This window comes from Lampetra planeri, chromosome 47 (genome assembly GCF_965212315.1).
Source record: "Lampetra planeri chromosome 47, kcLamPlan1.2.h2, whole genome shotgun sequence".
Classification (NCBI taxonomy): domain Eukaryota; kingdom Metazoa; phylum Chordata; class Hyperoartia; order Petromyzontiformes; family Petromyzontidae; genus Lampetra; species Lampetra planeri.
The window spans coordinates 2,503,661-2,523,660 of record NC_136153.1 but is presented as its reverse complement, the minus strand read 5'-3'; the positions used below and the strand labels follow the sequence as shown (position 1 = coordinate 2,523,660).

Below are 20,000 nucleotides of genomic sequence, written 5' to 3'. Positions count from 1 at the left end.
TGTATATGTGCCTTTATAGGTGCTCGTTAACTGCACTTGCCCCAATAGTTTGTTAAGGTTATACGGGGGATCTTTATCTTTGGTGTGTAAGTGGTAGTGTTTGCGTGAGCGCGCTGCACTACGAACCCGGCGACCCGAGTTCGATTCCCGCTCACGGCCAACACCAGTGACGATTATCTGGACTGGTCATGGACCTCCCCTAGGTCGACTCAGCCTCAATTGAGCACCTGGTGCGGTGTGTAAAACATCATCACTGGGGAGACAAAGACGGCCGGGCGTGTGCCGTGCCGGCCTTCATAGGTGCTCGCTCACAGCACTTGCCCCAACAGTCTGTTTAACGAAGGACTTGTGTCTTTGTGTGCGGGGTGAATGTGTGGCGAGATGTTAACTACCTCGCCTGGTATCCAGGAGGTCGTGGGTTCGATCCTGACCCTGACGCCTGCTGCTGTATATTTGGAGTTTGCGTGTCTCTCTCTCATCATCATCATCACGGTGGCTAGGAGATGTTAACTACCTCGCCTGGTATGCAGGAGTTCGTGGGTTCGATCCTGACCCTGACGCCTGCTGCTGTATATTTGGAGTTTGCGTGTCTCTCTCTCATCATCATCATCACGGTGGCCAGGAGATGTTAACTACCTCGCCTGGTATGCAGGAGTTCGTGGGTTCGATCCTGACCCTGACGCCTGCTGCTGTATATTTGGAGTTTGCGTGTGGTTGCGTGGATTTTTCTCCGGCTCCTCCGCTTTTTCCCTCTACATTTAGAAACACGCTCTGAGAGTATTTAGTTGCGATACATGTACACACGATAAGCCACTTCGTTGAGCAGTCATTTGTGGCCAAGTCGCTTCTGAAAAAGAGCTACATAGCTCAGTGGGTCTTAGCTGGTAAAATAAAAATAAAATAGTTTAGTGTGTGGGGTGTGTGTGTGTGGCATGTGTGTGGGGTGTAGTGTGTGTGTGTTGTGTGTAAGAGATCTGGATGGTTGTACGTGAAGCGTGCATGAATTCGCTTGACTGTTCCAACTGCAATCCGCTCGGAGTTGCACTGATTGGGTTGCCGTGGATTGCCGCGAGATGCCATGAGCTGGCGGACGGATCTAAGTTGAATGTGTTGGGTTGTTCGTTATCGTATCAGCGCGGTCTCAGTAACAACGGAGACCTGGGCTCCATCAAATAATCAGAGTTTATCCCGGGAATTTGGGATCAAACATTCGATAACGATCGCAGCTAATGTATAATAATTATTAGAGGTAGGATCAGTAGCGCAGTGGTTAGCGTTTTGCTCCACGAACCCAGCCAAATTTTTACCAGTGTACGTATATGTGTGTGCGTGTGCATGAGTGTGCATGTGCATGAGTGTGCGTGTGCATGAGTGTGTGTACATGTGAGGGTACGTGGCTTAGTGGTTAGCGAACTTGGCAATTCGAGTTCCATTTCCGCCCGTGACCAACAACAGTGGCGAATATTTGAATCAGTCCTGGGCTTCCCCGAGGTCGACTAAAACGAGTACCTGGTGCGTGATGTACACATCAGTGGCCGGGTGTGGTGCTGGCCACCAACCACCTCATGTGCCCGGGCCAGCCTTCATATTTGCTCACTAACAGTACTTGCCCCAAAAGTCTGTTCAGGCTATCTGGGGGATCTTTTTATATCTGTATGTGTGTGTGTATGTGCCTGGAGCGGTCGCGCATTGGTGAGCGCACTACGCTATTAATCCAGCGACCAGAGTTCGATTCCCGGCCACGGCTAACACGAGTGGCGAGTGATATAGAAATCTGTTCTGAAACCTCCCCTCGGTCCACCCAACGATAAGATGAGTACCTTGCGTCCGCATCAGCCCTGGGGAGACAAAGGCTGGCGCGCCCTGGTGCTGGTCACCCCACCCCGTCCCTCCATATGTCTTCTCTGACAGCACCTGCACATACGTCGTGGGGAAGTATCGCGAAATAATCCGGGAGACCTTCATCCAACAGTGGATTGCATGGTGCGTGCGTTAACGCGGCCGTGGTGCGACGCTTAGCAGCGCACTGGACATGCACTCCAGACGTCGCCGTCCAATTCGATCTCCTGGCGCGGCAGGCAATTCAACCTGGAAGAGTAGACGAATTGCCGTGGAAGAGTAGGCCAATTACCCGCTAGAGTAGCGGCGTGAGCAGTTGCAGGGCTGTCACTCTGCCTGCCGTCGTACTCGTGATACACACAACTGTGCAACGCAATGAAGGGTCGGTCGCTGGCGTGCACCTACCCTGGTACGAAACGTTATTACCACCCCCCTTGAAAATGGCTGTGAAATCGAGCGTCTGTTGAATACGCCACGTGGTGTTCCGTTCAACAGCGCGGAGCAGTGGCGCAGTGGTTAGCGCCCTGTGACATACTTCACCGTAATGGTAAGTGCGTAATGGTCTCTCGGCCTTCCAAAACATCATTAGAATTGACATCACTCAGCTCTCTCGCCATTCTAGAACATCACCAGAATTAACATCACTCACTCAGCTCTCTAGCCCTTCAAGAACATCACTAGAATTGGCATCAGTCACTCAGCTCTCTGGCCATTCTAGAACATCACCAGAATTGACATCACTCACTCAGCTCTCTCGCCCTTCTAGAACATCATCAGAATTGACATCACTCACTTAGCTCTGTAGCTCTTCTAGAACATCACCAGAATTGACATCAGACATTCGCTATCGGCGATGTGGCTTGACAAGAAACCCATCGCACGTCACAAATGACTCGCCGCCGCCGCATCATAATAGAAGCCACGAGGAAAACATGTCATTAACATGTGTGTATGTGTGTGTGTGTATGCAAGTGTATGTGTGTGCAACTGTGTGTGTATGTACGCGAGTGGGGAGCGGTAGTGTAGCGGTTAGCGCTACGCTGCGCTATGAACCTGGCGACCCGAGTTCGATTCGCGCTCACGGCCAACACCAGTGACGATTATCTGAACCGGTCCTGGGCCTCCCCTAGGTCCACTCAGCCTCAAATGAGTACCTGGTGCGGTGTGTAAACATCGCCACTGGGGAGACAAAGGCGGTCGGGCGAGGTGCTGGCCACCCACCCCCTCGTGTACCGTTCCGGCCTCCACAGGTGCTCGCTAACAGCACTTGCCCCTACAGTCTGTTAAGGCTATACGGGGGAACTTTGTCTTTGTGCGCGAGTGTGATAGTGTTTTGACGGATATATCTCTTTACAGTCTTGTTAATCGCACTTTCGATAGGCACGGTCGGCTACGTACGGCGCGAAAGAAGTTATGCATGCATGTGTACAAGTGTGTACGTATATGTGTGTATCTTTGTGTGCGTGTGTGTGTCTGTATGTTTATATACGGGGAGCGGTAGCGCAGCGGTTAACGCTACGAACCCGGCGGCCCAAGTTCACGGGCAATAACATTGGGCAACATCTGAATTGGTCTTGGGACTCCCCTAGATAGACTCCGCCTCAAATGTGTACCTGGTGTGGTGTGTAAACATCACCACTGGGGAGACAAAGGCGGTCGGGCATGATGCCCCCCCCCCATACCTCGTGTGCCGTGCCGACCTTCATAGGTGCTCGCTAACAGCACTTGCCCCACCAGTATGTCCAATGATATATGGGGGATCTTTATCTTTGTTATGTTAATATTCGCATGCGAGTGTGCGTATGAATGTGTGCAACTGTGCCTGTGTGTATGTGTGTGTGTGGGAGTGTTTATATTTACGTGTAGGTGCGTGTGTGTGTGTATATGTGTGTGTGTGTGTGCAACTGTGAATGTGTGGGGGAATGGGCGTTCCTGTGTATGTATGTGGGGAGCGGTGGTGCAGCGGTTATCGCACTGCGCTATGAACCTGGCGACCCGGGTTCGATTCCCGCTCACGGCCAACACCAGTGACGATTATCTGAACCGGTCCTAGGCCTCCCCTAGGTCGACTCAGCCTCTAACGAGTCCCTGGTGTGGTGTGTAAACGTCGCCACTGGGGAGACAAAGGCGGCCGGGCGTGGTGCTGGCCACCCATCCCCTCGTGAGCCGTTCCGGCCTTCATAGGTGCTCGCTAACAGCACTTGCCCCAACAGTCTGTCAAAGCTATACTGGGGTGTTTGTACTTGTAAGTGTACACATGTGCGTATACTGCACATGCAAGCGTGTATGTATATGTTTGTGTGCATGTACACATATGTGTATACTGTGTTGTATATGTACGATCAACGTGTGTGTATGCATGTATGCATTAGATATAATGTTACATATAATGTTACATATAATGTTACATATAATGTATAGATCAATTTAACACGTAGGCTTTCGCGACCAATATTATTCATAATCAACGTTTTTGGATTTAGATCGCGTTATTTATAAATGTGTCGTAATCCACATCCACTGCTGGATGAATGCGATCTCCGTGCCGTGTCGGTCATTGTTTGGTCATACTTCACCACTCTGGCCACCACTCCGGGTTGGTAACGGGGTTTGTTTAGAACCCGTTCACATATCACTCGCCGTGGACTGGAGTCGAACTTGGGCGACTCGGGTTTCATAGCGATTTCAGCGCACATAACACAATCTCTCAGCCGCGTGTGTACGTGTGTACGTGTCTATGTATTATGTATGCGACTGTGTGTCTACATATATATGTGTGTGTGTATTATGCATATGTTGGTGCAGTGATGTGTATGTATGAGGCGCATGCATTGTTGTATGAGCTATGCATAATGTATAGCTTTGTTCACGCATACGTTATGTGTGCACACACATTGTATTGTGTGTACACACATTATGTACATACACACATTGTGGGAGTGGTGGCGCAGTGGTTAGTGCACTGCGCTACGAACGAAACCCGGCGGTCCCGAGTTCGATTCCCGCTCACGACAAACAGCAGTGGCGAATATACGAACCAGTCTTGGGCTTCCCCCTAGGTGGGCTCAGCCGTAACCGAGTGCCTGGTGCGGTGTGTATGACATCCACAATGGGGAGATAAAGGAGGCCGAGCGTGGTGCTGACCCACCAACCCTGTGTGCCGCTAACGGCACTTGTACCGACACTCCGTTCAGGCTCTGTGTGTGTGTAGCGAGGCGGGAGCGGTGGTGCAGCGGTTAGCGCGCTGCGCTACGAACCGAGTCCCCCGGGTTCAATTCCCGCTCACGGCCAACACCAGTGACGAATATCTGAACCGGTCCTGGGCCTCCCCTAGGTCGACTCAGCCTCAAATGAGTACCCGGTGCGGTGTGTAAACATCGCCACTTGGTGATAACCACCCGCCACGTCGCTTTTCGGCCTTCACAGATGCGACTCGCGAACAGCACTTGCCCCTACAGCCTGAGTAAGGCTATAGTGGAATATTTGTCTTTGTGTGGGCGTTTGTGTGGCTCGTCCCTGCCCGCCTTGACCTCCCGTCTGCTCCGCCCCCGCAGGTGGTGGCACTGGGCGACGTTCCGGACGGGACCCTTGTGGGAGTCATGGCCGGGAACGACGAGAACTACTCTGCCGAGCTGCGCAACGCGTCGGCGGTGATGAAGAACCAAGTGGCGAGGTTCAACGACCTCCGATTCGTGGGCAGGAGCGGCCGAGGTGTGTGACCGACCACGTGGTCCACTGGCTATTCTAGAAATCGATGGATCGATTTTTTTTTTACTTATATATATTTATATATATTTGAAAAAAATCCGACGTACCGTTTGTCCATTTGCCAGTCAACGGGATTATGAAAGCTTTTCAGAAAGCCTGGATCAAAAAGTTATACAAAGTGGACCCCCCCCCGCCCCTTCCCTCAGATGTGGGGGTCAAAAGTTGATCCAACAGGACAACAGAGTGAGTAGTATCTGCACACATTGGGTGGGTGGGGGGGGGGGGACATCAGTGGTGGCAACTGGCGAGGCGTTCTCCGCAGGAGCTAGATTAAGGCGGCCGCAGGCCGGACACAATTCTAGTTACACACAAAGTGTCCATCACGCTAACAGCGGACAATCTCGCAATAGCGGCTTTTGTCTAACCAACGAGCTAAGCCGGTCACTGCATCACGCACTTCCAGATGCGCTTCTATGGCCGTCTGGGACGCTCTTCTTTCCGATATTAGGAAGCCACTGGAGATATGCACCTTTAAAATCTAGATTCAAACTCATTTCTTCAAAACTGCTTTTTGTGTTTGGATTGTTGTCCTTCCCCCGCATCTCCGATTAGCACGGTTGATTATATACGGTGCGAGAGAAGTTCCACATACATGCACGTGTTGCACTTGTGTGTTCCACCAATCACGTGGTGCACGGCGTGTTCCACCAACCGCGGTTTTCACTAACCACGTGGTGCGTTGGGTTCCAACCACCACGTGCGTTCTCAACACCGCACGTCTCGTCTTGTCACCAAGTCTCTTGCCGCTCAACCTACCACGTGTTCAACCACGATACACCACGTGTCTCACCGCGTGTTCCAACTATCGACGCCTCCACTTTGGAAGCTACTAAAACAATTTGTTTTTATTTTACCAGGGTAAGGCACCGCGAGCTCTATAGCCTCTTATTTCAGAAGCGACCTGGCCACAAATGGGAGCTCAACGAAGTGGCTCGTCACGTACGCATTTATTGCCGCAGCGAAATACTCTAAACGCACGTTTCTAGACGTGTACGAGAAAACTCCACGCGAGAGAGAGAGACACGCAAACCCCAAATATAGAGCAGGCTTCAGGGTCTGGATCGAACCCACGACCTCCTGTATATAAGGCGAGGGAGTTAACATCTCACTACCGCGGCGGCCAGAGAAGAGAGATGAGATCAGAGGAAAGCAAGAGGGGAGCAGAAGGAAACACCAAAAGTGGAAGAAAAAAATATCTCGGCCACTCGAGGTGTTCACGTTGATTCTAGATTTGAAGTTTTTGTGACTGCAAGTATCCATACTTTTTGTTTTTTTTCGGTAAAGTCACGTAGGTGAAAAACAAAATATATTAAAATGAAAACAACTAAATTAAATCACGACGTTTCGGGCGCAACACAAGCGTCCTTCATCAGGTGGGGACCACAATCGCTTAAACAAGGGATAAATCCCTTGTTACAACCATCTCTTTGGCATACTTCGCTGTGGTGGTCCCCACCTGATGAAGGACGCTTGTGTTGCGCCCGAAACGTCGGGATTTAATTGAGTTGTTTTCATTTTAATTTATTTAGTTTTTTTACCTACGTGACTTTACCGGAAAAAAACCAAAAAGTGTGTGTTCACGTTGCTCCGGCTGCGTGGGAAGACAGAAACACGGAGACGCCGAGTCATGGAGACGCAGAGACGCAGAGAGACAAAAAACGCAGAGAGACAAAGAGAGCGGGCGGCACATTGACGTGAACACATTTAGTGAACGGAGACCGAACGAGACAATGAGTTGTAGGTTGGCGAGGATGATGATGATGATGGATAGCGTCGAGAGCTTTGCCAAGCTTCCGAACTCACGTGCCATTGCAGCTACGGCAGTACAGCAAGTGGGTTAGTGGCACCGCCAGCGTAGCGGACCCTTGTAGTGAGCAGCGTGTGGAGTGCGCGTGTCGGTGAGCACGTGGGGAAGAGGAAAGTGCAGCGGTCAGCGCGCTGCATTACTGGGTTCGATTACAGCTCACGGCCAACATCAGTGGCGATTATCGGAACCGGTCTCGTGCCTCCCCTAGGTCGTCTCAGCCTCAAATGAGTACCTGGCGGAGTGTTTAAACATCGCGACTCGGGAGACAAAGGCGGCCGTGAGTGTCGTTGGCCACCCACCCCCTCGTGTAGCGTGCTGGTCTTCACATGTGCTGAAAGCACTTGTCCCAACAGTCTGCTAAGGCTATACGGGGGATGTTTGTCTTTGGGGTGAGCGTGTGGGGAGCGGTTATCGCAGTGCGCTGCGAACCCGGCGACCCGCGTTCGACTCCCGCTCACGGTCAACACCAGTGACAGTCCTGGGATTCCCGTAGGCAGACTCAGCCTCGAATTAGTACCTGGTGCGGAGTGTAAACATCGTCCTTGGGGAGGCAAAGGTGGGCGGCATGTTGCTGGTCACCCACCCTCCTCGTGTGCCGTGCCGGCCTTCATACAGAGATGCTACTCGCTAGCAGCACTTGCCACAAACCAACAGTCTGTTCAGGCTATACGGGTGACCTTTATCTTTGTGGGTGAGCAGACTGGCAGAGTGTGCGCACGGGTGAGTCGCGTGCGGGTGGGGGAGAGGGTGAGGATGTCCCTCCTCTGTGGTTTGAGAAGTTCCTCTGATCCGCTCCGGCGCGGTTATGCGGTCATGCGACGCGGTTATGCGGCGATGCGGTTCGCGGGTTGCGGTGTGTGCGGTGTGGCACACACGTGGTCTGCGGTGGTCGTGGTTTTGGCTGCAGCAGCCGCCGCCCCGGGTGGATGGTGGTGCGGTACGTCAACCCCGTCCCACCCGAATTCGATTCCCGGCCACGGCCAACGTCAGTGTCCGTGTGCGTTTCTTCGTGGGAGCGGTGGCGCAGCGGTTAGCGCGCTGCGCTACGAACCCCGCCACCCAAATTCGATTCCTGTTCGCCGCCAACGTCAGTATCAGTGTCTGTGTGTCTCGAGCTCGATTCCTGACCACGGCCACCAACACCAGTGGCGATTATCTGAACCAAGTCTGGGCCTTCCCTAGGTCGAATCAGCCTCAAATGTGTACCTGGTGCGGTGTGTAAACATCGCCACTGAGGAAACAAAGGTGGTCGGGCGTGGTGCTGGCCACCCACCCCCTCGTGTACCGTTCCGGCCTTCATAGGTGCTACTCGCTAACAGCACTTGTCCCAGAAATCTCTTTAGGCTATACGGGGTTGTCTCTGCTCTGATCTCTGTATGTCTGTCTCTGCTCTGATCTCTGTATGTCTGTCTCTGCTCTGATCTCTGTCTGTATGTCTGTCTCTGCTCTGATCTCTCTCTGTCTGTCTCTGCCCTGATCTCTATCTGGATGTCGCTGCTCTGATCTCTCTGTCTGTCTCTGCTCTGATCTCTATCTATCTGTCTCTGCTCTGATCTCTGTCTGTCTGTCTCTGCTCTGATCTCTATCTATCTGTCTCTGCTCTGATCTCTCTGTCTGTCTCTGCTCTGATCTCTGTCTGTCTGTCTGTCTCTGCCCTGATCTCTATCTGTCTGTCTGTCTCTGATTCTATCTGACTGTCTCTGCCCTGATCTCTATCTGTCTGTCTCTGCTCTGATCTCTCTGTCTGTCTCTGCTCTGATCTCTCTGTCTGTCTCTGCTCTGATCTCTATCTGGCTGTCTCTGCTCTGATCTCTGTCTGTCTGTCTCTGCTCTGATCTCTATTTATCTGTCTCTGCTCTGATCTCTGTCTGTCTGTCTCTGCTCTGATCTCTCTGTCTGTCTCTGCTCTGATCTCTCTGTCTGTCTCTGCTCTGATCTCTCTGTCTGTCTCTGCTCTGATCTCTATCTGGCTGTCTCTGCTCTGATCTCTGTCTGTCTCTGCTCTGATCTCTATCTATCTGTCTCTGCTCTGATTTCTATCTGTCTGTCTCTGATCTCCATCTGTCTGTCTTTGTTCTAATCTCTATCTGGCTGTCTCTACTCTGATCTCTGTCTGTCTCTGCTCTGATCTCTGTCTGTCTCTGCTCTGATCTCTATCTGTATGTCTCTGCCCTGATCTCTATCTGGATTTCTCTGCTCTGATCTCTATCTGGATGTCTCTGCCCTGATCTCTATCTGTCTGTCTCTGCCCTGATCTCTTTCTGGATGTCTCTGCTCTGATCTCTGTCTGTCTGTCTCTGTCTCTGATCTCTATCTGTCTGTCTCTGCCCTGATCTCTTTCTGGATGTCTCTGCTCTGATCTCTGTCTGTCTGTCTCTGTCTCTGATCTCTATCTGTCTGTCTCTGCCCTGATCACTTTCTGGATGTCTCTGCTCTGATCTCTATCTGTCTGTCTCTGCCCTGATCTCTTTCTGGATGTCTCTGCTTTGATCTCTATCTGGTTGTCTCTGCTCTGATCTCTGTCTGTCTTTACTCTGATCTCTGTCTGTCTGCCTCTGCTCTGATCTCTGTCTGGCTGTTTCTGCTCTGATCTCTGTCTGTCTGTCTCTGCTCTGATATCTGTCTGTCTATGCCCTAATCTCTTTCTGGCTGGCACTGCTCTGATTTCTATCTGTCTGTCTCTGATCTCTATCTGTCTGTCTTTGTTCTAATCTCTATCTGGCTGTCTCTACTCTGATCTCTGTCTGTCTCTGCTCTGATTTCTGTCTGTCTCTGCTCTGATCTCTGTCTGTCTGTCTCTGCTCTGATCTCTATCTGGCTGTCTCTGCCATGATCTCTATCTGGTTATTATTTTTCTACGCTGTTTTCGATTTGCTTCATCGCTGTACTTAATTTTGCGTGTTTTTTGCTTTGCCATTTCAGTAACCCAGGTCGCTCTTGCAAATGAGACTCCTCCATCCTGCTATCCTGGGGCCCTTGAGCTCTCACCTGGGAACCCAAATTCTGCTTGAACCTTGAACTCCCCCTCCTTTGTACTACCCCCCCCCCCCACCTCTCCCGTGCCCGCTGCAGGTAAAAGCTTCACGCTGACCATCACGGTGTTCACGAGCCCCCCGCAAGTCGCCACCTACCACCGCGCCATCAAGGTCACGGTGGACGGGCCTCGCGAGCCCAGACGTGAGTCACGTACCACGTGTGTGTGGTCATGCGTGTGTGCCGTCACGTGTGTGTGCCGTCACGTGTGTGTGTGTGGGGAGCGGTGGTGTAGCGGTTAGCGCGCTGCGCTATGAACCCGGCGACCCGAGTTCGATTTCCCCGCTCATGGCCAACACCGGTGACGATAATCTGAACCGGTCCTGGGCCTCCCCTAGGTCGACTCAGCCTCAAATGAGTACCTGATGCGGTGTGTAAACATCGCCACTGGGGAGACAAAGGCGGTCGGGCGTGGTGCTGGCCACCCACCCTCTCGTGTACCGTTCCGGCCTTCATATGTGCTCGCTAACAGCACTTGCCCCTACAGTCTGTTACAGGCTATACGGGGGAACTTTGTTTTTTGTGTGTATGTGGTTATGTGTTGTTTGTATTTGTGTGCTTACGTGTGTGTGGTTGCGCGAGTTTGTGGTAGCATGTATGTATGTTAAACTGCTTTCGCAGCGTACGTGCTAATCGGAGGTCGCGCAGTTGTTAGCAGATGATCCCGGCGACCCGAGTTCGATTCTTGCCACGAGTGATGAACATCCCAAACTCCCCACGGTCTCGACGCGGTCTTAAATGAGTGCCTTGTGCGGTGTCTAAACATCACCACTCGGGAGGCGGCTGCGGTGGTGCTACGCTGGTTCAAATATTTGTCACTTATGTTGGCAGTGAGCAGGAATCGGACTCGGGGTCGTAGCGCACTACACTACCCTTCCCCACGATGAAACATACACGTTGACATACCTACACACACACCCGGGGACAGACACAGATCCCCCAGCACGTCACACGAGAGGGTAGGTGGCCACAACCACGCCCGACCGCCTTTGTCTCTCCAGTGGCGATGTTTACACACCGCACCAGGTACTCATTTGAGGCTGGAGGCCCATGACCGGTTCAGATACTCGTCACTGGTGTTGGCTGAATTGAACTTGGGTTGCCAGGTTCGTAGGCAAGCGCGTCAAAACCGTTACACTACACACACACATTGAGACAGACACACACACACATTGAGACAGACACACACACACATTGAGACAGACACACACACACATTGAGACAGGCACACACACGCATTGAGACAGACACACACACAGATTGAGACAGACACACACACGCATTGAGACAGACACACACACACATTGAGACAGGCACACACACACATTGAGACAGACACACACACAGATTGAGACAGACACACACACGCATTGAGACAGACACACACACAGATTGAGACAGACACACACACACATTGAGACAGGCACACACACACATTGAGACAGACACACACACACATTGAGACAGGCACACACACGCATTGAGACAGACACACACACAGATTGAGAGAGACACGCACATTGAGACAGACACACACAGATAGACAATGAGAGAGATAGACACACAGACACTGAGATAGACAGACACACACACACTGAGACTAATAGCCACTAAGACAGACAGACAAACATTAAGGCAGACACTGAGACACACACACACTGAGACAGACACACACACACACTGAGACAGATACTGAGACACACACACTGAGACAGACACACACTGAGACACACACACACAGAGACACACACACACACTGACACACACACACACTGACACACACACACACACTGACACACACACACTGAGACACACACGCACTGACACACACTGACACACACACACACACTGACACACACACACTGACACACACACTGACACACACACACACACTGACACACACACACTGAGACACACACACACACTGACACACACACTGTCACACACACTGAGACACACACACTGCCACACACACACACTGCCACACACACACTGACACACACACTGACACACACACACACACTGACACACACACTGACACACACACACTGAGACACACACACACACTGCCACACACACACACTGCCACACACACACACTGACACACACACACTGAGAGACACACACGCACTGACAGAGCGCAGCGGGTGCGTGGAGCCGCGACTTCCCCACGCACTCCGCCTCCGTCTGGGAGGTCCCCCCCCCCCGCCTCCCCCCACGGCACAAAGCGCCTTTTAGCGAACTCTCAAACGGCGCCTGTGTGGTAGCAGCTTCTGCTCGCGACGTCTCCGCGACCACTACGAACATCAACACCATCAACATCACCAACATCAACATCGTCATCACCAACATCATTATTGGAAATGTCATCGTCATCATCATTAAATAATTCTACTTTTGCTCCCATTCAAGGAAATCTTGTTACACTCGTGTCTATTACAACTTTCATAGCAGTGCTGTTTGTTTCTGACCGGCTGCTTGGTGTTCTGGGACCTTCGACCATTGCTTGCTTGGCAAACGTGATTTAGTGTGCGCGTTTTTTTAATCGCCAACAAATCATCAGCATCGTCATTAACGTCATCATCATCATCAATAATCAACATCATAATCAGCATCATCATCATCATTAACATCGCCTATATCGTCAACAGCATAACCAACATCGTCATGAATATCAACAACAGCTTGAATATCATCAACATCACCATCAATATCAATGTCACCTTCATCATCACCATCAATATCACCTTCATCATCACCATCACCATCAATATCACCTTCATCATCACCATCACCATCAATATCACCTTCATCATCACCATCAATATCAATATCACCTTCATCATCACCATCACCATCAATATCACCATCACCATCAATATCACCTTCATCATCACCATCAATATCACCTTCATCATCACCATCAATATCAATATCACCTTCATCATCACCATCACCATCAATATCACCTTCACCTTCACCATCAATATCACCTTCATCATCACCATCAATATCACCTTCATCATCACCATCAATATCACCTGCATCATCACCATCAATATCACCTTCATCATCATCATCATCAATATCACCTTCATCATCACCATCAATATCAATATCACCTTCATCATCACCATCACCATCAATATCACCTTCATCATCACCATCACCATCAATATCACCTTCATCATCACCATCAATATCACCTGCATCATCACCATCAATATCACCTTCATCATCATCATCAATATCACCTTCATCATCACCATCAATATCAATATCACCTTCATCATCACCATCACCATCAATATCACCTTCATCATCACCATCACCATCAATATCACCTTCATCATCACCATCAATATCACCTGCATCATCACCATCAATATCACCTTCATCATCACCATCAATATCACCTTCATCATCATCATCAATATCAATATCACCTTCATCATCACCATCACCATCAATATCACCTTCATCATCACCATCACCATCAATATCACCTTCATCATCACCATCACCATCAATATCACCTTCATCATCACCATCAATATCACCTGCATCATCACCATCAATATCACCTGCATCATCACCATCAATATCACCTGCATCATCACCATCAATATCACCTTCATCATCATCATCAATATCACCTTCATCATCACCATCAATATCAATATCACCTTCATCATCACCATCACCATCAATATCACCTTCATCATCACCATCACCATCAATATCACCTTCATCATCACCATCAATATCACCTGCATCATCACCATCAATATCACCTTCATCATCATCATCAATATCACCTTCATCATCACCATCAATATCAATATCACCTTCATCATCACCATCACCATCAATATCACCTTCATCATCACCATCACCATCAATATCACCTTCATCATCACCATCAATATCACCTGCATCATCACCATCAATATCACCTTCATCATCACCATCAATATCACCTTCATCATCATCATCAATATCAATATCACCATCATCATCACCATCACCATCAATATCACCTTCATCATCACCATTGTCCTCAACACACGACCAAATCACCCGGAGCGCGCCCGATCTCGCCAGGCCTCGCAAAAAGCTAAGCACGAGGTACTTTTTTAAGGCCGAGTCGACCTAGGAGAGACGCAAGACAGGTTCAGATGATCGTCACTGGTGTCCACCGTGAGCGGGAATCGAACCCGGGTAGCCGCGTTCATAGCGAGCTAACCCCTAAACTACCGCTCCATTCCCTACACCACCGCTCCAACCCCTACACCACCACTCCATCCCCTACACCACCACTCCATCCCCTACACCACCACTCCATCCCCTACACCACCACTCCATCCCCTACACCACCACTCCATCCCCTACACCACCACTCCATCCCCTACACCACCACTCCATCCCCTACATCACCACTCCATCCCCTACACCACCACTCCATCCCCTACACCACCGCTCCAACCCCTACACCACCGCTCCAACCCCTACACCACCACTCCATCCCCTACACGACCACTCCATCCCCTACACCACCACTCCATCCCCTACACGACCACTCCATCCCCTACACCACCACTCCATCCCCTACATCACCACTCCATCCCCTACACCACCACTCCCCACAGACACACACACACACAGACACAAACACAAACACACAGACACACAGACACACACACACACAGACACACACAGACACACACACAGACACACACACAGACACACACACACAGACACACACAGACACACACACAGACAGACACACACACAGACACACACACAGACACACATACAGACACACAGATAGACACACACAGACAAACACACAGACACACAGACACACACACACACAGACACACACACACAGACACACACACACAGACATCGTGTACACGGGCGAGACACTTGGCTCCGGTCCAGCTCTTCTCGGTCGGAGCCCTGAAGGCGACAGTGGGGGGTGAGGGGGTGAGGGGGGTGAGGGGGGAGAGGGCACTACGCGGAGTTGTCAAGGCTGCCCCCAGCCCCATAAACAGCCCTTTATAGCCCCTCCCCCATGCCTCCTTACCCTCCTCGTTACACACACACTCACCCACACTCTCACCTACAAACCTACACACTCACCCACACCCGCACACTCAACTACATACTCACCCACTCTGCTACATACCTACAGTCACCTGTATAGACACCCGCACACTCACCTACACACCTACCTGCACACGCATGCACACACTCACCGACATACCAACACACTCACCCATACTCGCCCACACACACTCACCTACTCACTCACCTACACACTCACCTACACAGCTACTCACTGACCTACACACTCACCTACTCACTCACCTACACACTCACCTACTCACTCACTTACCTACTCACTCACCTACACACTCACCAACTCACTCACCTACTCACTCACCTACTCACTCACCTACACACTCACCTACACACTCACCTACACACTCACCTACTCACTCACCTACACACTCACCTACTCACTCACCTACACACTCACCTACTCACTCACCTACTCACTCACCTACTGACACAGCTACACACTGACCTACATATTTACATACACACTCACCTACTCACTCACCTACACACTCACCTACTCACTCACCTACACACTGACCTGCATACTCACCTACACACGCACCTACTCACTCACCTACACACTCACCTACACACTCACCTACTCACCTACACACTCACCTACTCACTCACCTACACACTAACCTACTCACTCACCTACTCACTCACCTACACACTCACCTACACACTCACCTACTCACTCACCTACTCACTCACCTACACACTCACCTGCACACTCACCTGCACACTCACCTACACACTCACCTACTCACTAGCCTACTCACTAACCTACACACTCACCTACACACTCACCTACTCACTCACCTGCACACTCACTCACCTACTCACTAACCTACTCACTAACCTACACACTCACCTACACACTCACCTACTCACTCACCTACACACTCACCTACTCACTCACCTACTCACTCACCTACACACTCACATACACACCTACATACTCACCTACACACTCACCTACACACTCACCTACACACTCACCTACTCACCTACACACACTCACATACACACTCACCTACACACCTACACACTCACCTACACACCTCCATACTCGCCTACACACCTCCATACCCACCTACACACCTACACACTCACCTGCACACTCACCTACACACTCACCTACTCACTCACCTACTCACTCACCTACTCACTCACCTACACACTCACCTGCACACTCACCTACTCACTCACCTACTCACTAACCTACTCACTATCCTACACACTCACCTACTCACTCACCTACTCACTCACCTACACACTCACCTACACACCTACACACTCACCTACACACTCACCTACTCACTCACCTACTCACTCACCTACACACTCACCTACTCACTCACCTACACACTCACCTACTCACTCACCTACACACTCACCTACTCACTCACCTACTCACTCACCTACTCACTCACCTACACACTCACATACACACCTACATACTCACCTACACACTCACCTACACACTCACCTACACACCTACACACTCACCTACACACTCACCTACTCACCTACACACACTCACCTACACACTCACCTAAACACCTACACACTCACCTACACACCTCCATACTCGCCTACACACCTCCATACCCACCTACACACCTACACACTCACCTGCACACTCACCTACACACTCACCTACTCACTCACCTACACACTCACCTACACACCAACACACTCACCTACACACTCACCTGCACACTCACCTACACACTCACCTACACACCAACACACTCACCTACACACTCACCTGCACACTCACCTACACACTCACCTACCCACACACCTACACACTCACATACACACATACACACTCACCTACACACCTACACACACTCACCTACACACTCACCTACACACCTACACACTCACCTACACACCTACACACTCACCTACACACCTACACACTCACCTGCACACGAACACACTTACCTACAACACACTCACCTACACACTCACCTACACACCGACACACTCACCTACACACTCGCCTACACACTCACCTACACACACACCTACACACTCACCTACACACTCACCTACACACCAACACACTCACCTACACACTCACCTGCACACTCACCTACACACTCACCTACACACCAACACACTCACCTACACACTCACCTGCACACTCACCTACACACTCACATACACACATACACACTCACCTACACACCTACACACACTCACCTACACACTCACCTACACACCTACACACTCACCTGCACACGAACACACTTACCTACAACACACTCACCTACACACTCACCTACACACCGACACACTCACCTACACACTCGCCTACACACTCACCTACACACACACCTACACGCACACCTACACACTCATCTACACACACTCACACTCACCTACACTCCTACACACTCACCTACACACTCACCTACACACCTACACACCTACACACTCACCTGCACACGAACACACTTACCTACACACACTTACCTACACACACTCACCTACACACTCACCTACACACTCACCTACACACTCGCTTACACACCGACACACTCACCTACACACTACCCCATATAGCCTTAACATTATAAACTATACAAAGAAAAAACTACATAGGCGACGTTTCGGGCAATGACCCTTATTCAATGCAACGCGATCACCGTCTCACAAGAGGTTGTATCGCACCAACCAAACCGCCAGCCCATTCAGAATCAGAATCTTCATGTAGACTTAAGGAATCCGATGAGCTATAAAGCTTTTTTACACAGATGTTCAGTAGGAGCGGGTAAGAAAGTCACGAAAATGTAATAACGAATTAAATGTAAAGTACAAATAGTATGAGTACATACATTCAGGCCGATATTTTAACACGAAATGCAAACTTGGAGCAAGGCAGCAAAACAACAAAACAGTCCCAGACCACAGTAAGACCACACAAAGTAGTCCCTCAATATAATTTCACGTTAAAATAAAACTATCGATACACGGGTAATGATCAAAGTTACACGTGTGGCTGTATTCAGCACCAATCTTCTGCTTCATTCTAGAAGCGGCATATTATAAGATTTGAAAAATATAAAATAGACGAATGTTTAACACTGGTCAATGTATCGGCCTCTTAGCGGCTGGAGGGGTCACTGATTGATGCGATACGGGAGGACGTGGAGCTGAGTGGACTTGCCGATGACCGGTACCAGCAGTGTCAAGATCGGCCTCTGTGGAGGAGGAGGAGGCTCGTGAAGGACGCTGCTACTGGGCAGTTAGAGGCTGTCGCCTTCCAATAACAGCGGAGGGCAGATGAGCGATGCTCACAACAAGGCGCGGAGCGCCGGTAAAATGCAGGGAGTTGGCACAGTGGGCAGTACGGATGGGGCATCTTCCATTCATCTCAGTCAGTCAACCCATGGCACCTGCTGGGTCTGTCGCGTGACTGCCGATCAGCAGCGAAATCCTTCCAGACTTCACGTGACGGTCTCAAAGTGCACCTCGTCTGACGGAAAGAGTTGCCGTGACGCCGTGTCTAAGTGATGAGTGGCGGTGTGATGTTGTTGTTGAGTTAGTGTGGAGGTTAGTAGTGAGCTAGTGAGTTGGTGAGCGCGTGATTTGGAACGACTGTGTGAGTGTGTTGGTGAACGTGTTGGTGAACGTGTTGGTGAACGTGTTGGTGAACGTGTTGGTGAGCGTGTTGGTGAACGTGTTGGTGAGCGTGTTGGTGAACGTGTTGGTGAGCGTGTTGGTGAGCGTGTTGGTGAGCGTGTTGGTGAGCGTGTTGGTGAGCGTGTTGGGGAGCGTGTTGGTGAACGTGTTGGTGAGCGTGTTGGTGAGCATGTTGGTGAGCGTGTTGGTGAACGTGTTGGTGAGCGTGTTGGTGAGCGTGTGCATGAGCATGTTGGTGAGCGTGTTGGTGAGCGTGTTGGTGAGCGCGTTGGTGAGCGTGTGCATGAGCATGTTGGTGAGCGTGTTGGTGAGCGTGTTGGTGAGCGTGTTGGTGAGCGTGTTGGTGAGTGTGTTGGTGAACGAAGACGTTGCTGAGTCCAGTGAGTTTGCTCGTGAGTGTTGAACTTGTTCGTGTCGGAGATGTGTGAGGGGCGGGGGGAGTGGGCGATGTTGGGGGGGGGGGGCGAGGGGCGGGGCTCGCGTGACTTGGGACGGTTTCGCGCGGTGCGTGCGGGCGACTCCTGGTGGCTCCGCGCCAGCCCCCCTCCCCCCTCACCTCCCCCCCCTCACCTCCTCCCACCTCCCCCCCTCACCTTCCCCCCCCCTCCCTCCTCCCTCCCACCTCCCCCCCTCACCCCAACACTCCGAGCCCCCTCCTCGCCTGAACAGTCCCCCACTCTTCATACCCCCCCCCCTCCTGCCGCTGCTGCGTCTCAGCATCCCATTCTCAGGTCCTAATCACCCCCCCCCTCCCTCCCCTTACAAC

The 20,000-nt window shown here is 50.9% G+C and overlaps 2 protein-coding genes across 2 annotated transcripts in view; both read left to right on the top strand.

Annotated features, from left to right (window-relative positions):
* LOC144733499 (runt-related transcription factor 1-like) overlaps window positions 1–20,000 on the top strand; it is a 42,658-nt gene that overhangs the window by 6,211 nt on the left and 16,447 nt on the right. Inside the window, 2 exon segments of the mRNA XM_078615428.1 lie at window positions 5,394–5,550; window positions 10,487–10,591. Of these exon segments, the coding sequence (XP_078471554.1) occupies window positions 5,394–5,550; window positions 10,487–10,591 (262 nt within the window).
* On the top strand, window positions 11,269–18,700 carry LOC144733491 (uncharacterized). The gene is made up of 3 exons (XM_078615417.1): window positions 11,269–11,277; window positions 15,657–17,098; window positions 17,451–18,700. The coding sequence occupies exons 1-3, from the start codon at window positions 11,269–11,271 to the stop codon at window positions 18,166–18,168; spliced, it is 2,169 nt and encodes a 722-aa protein (XP_078471543.1). The 3' UTR covers window positions 18,169–18,700.

Excerpts from the sequence above, each read along its gene's own strand:
- LOC144733491 (XM_078615417.1), top strand. Across the intron at positions 17,099-17,450 it reads ACACTCACCTACACACTCAC|CTACACACCTACACACTCAC; the intron begins CTACTCACCTAC and ends CTACACACTCAC.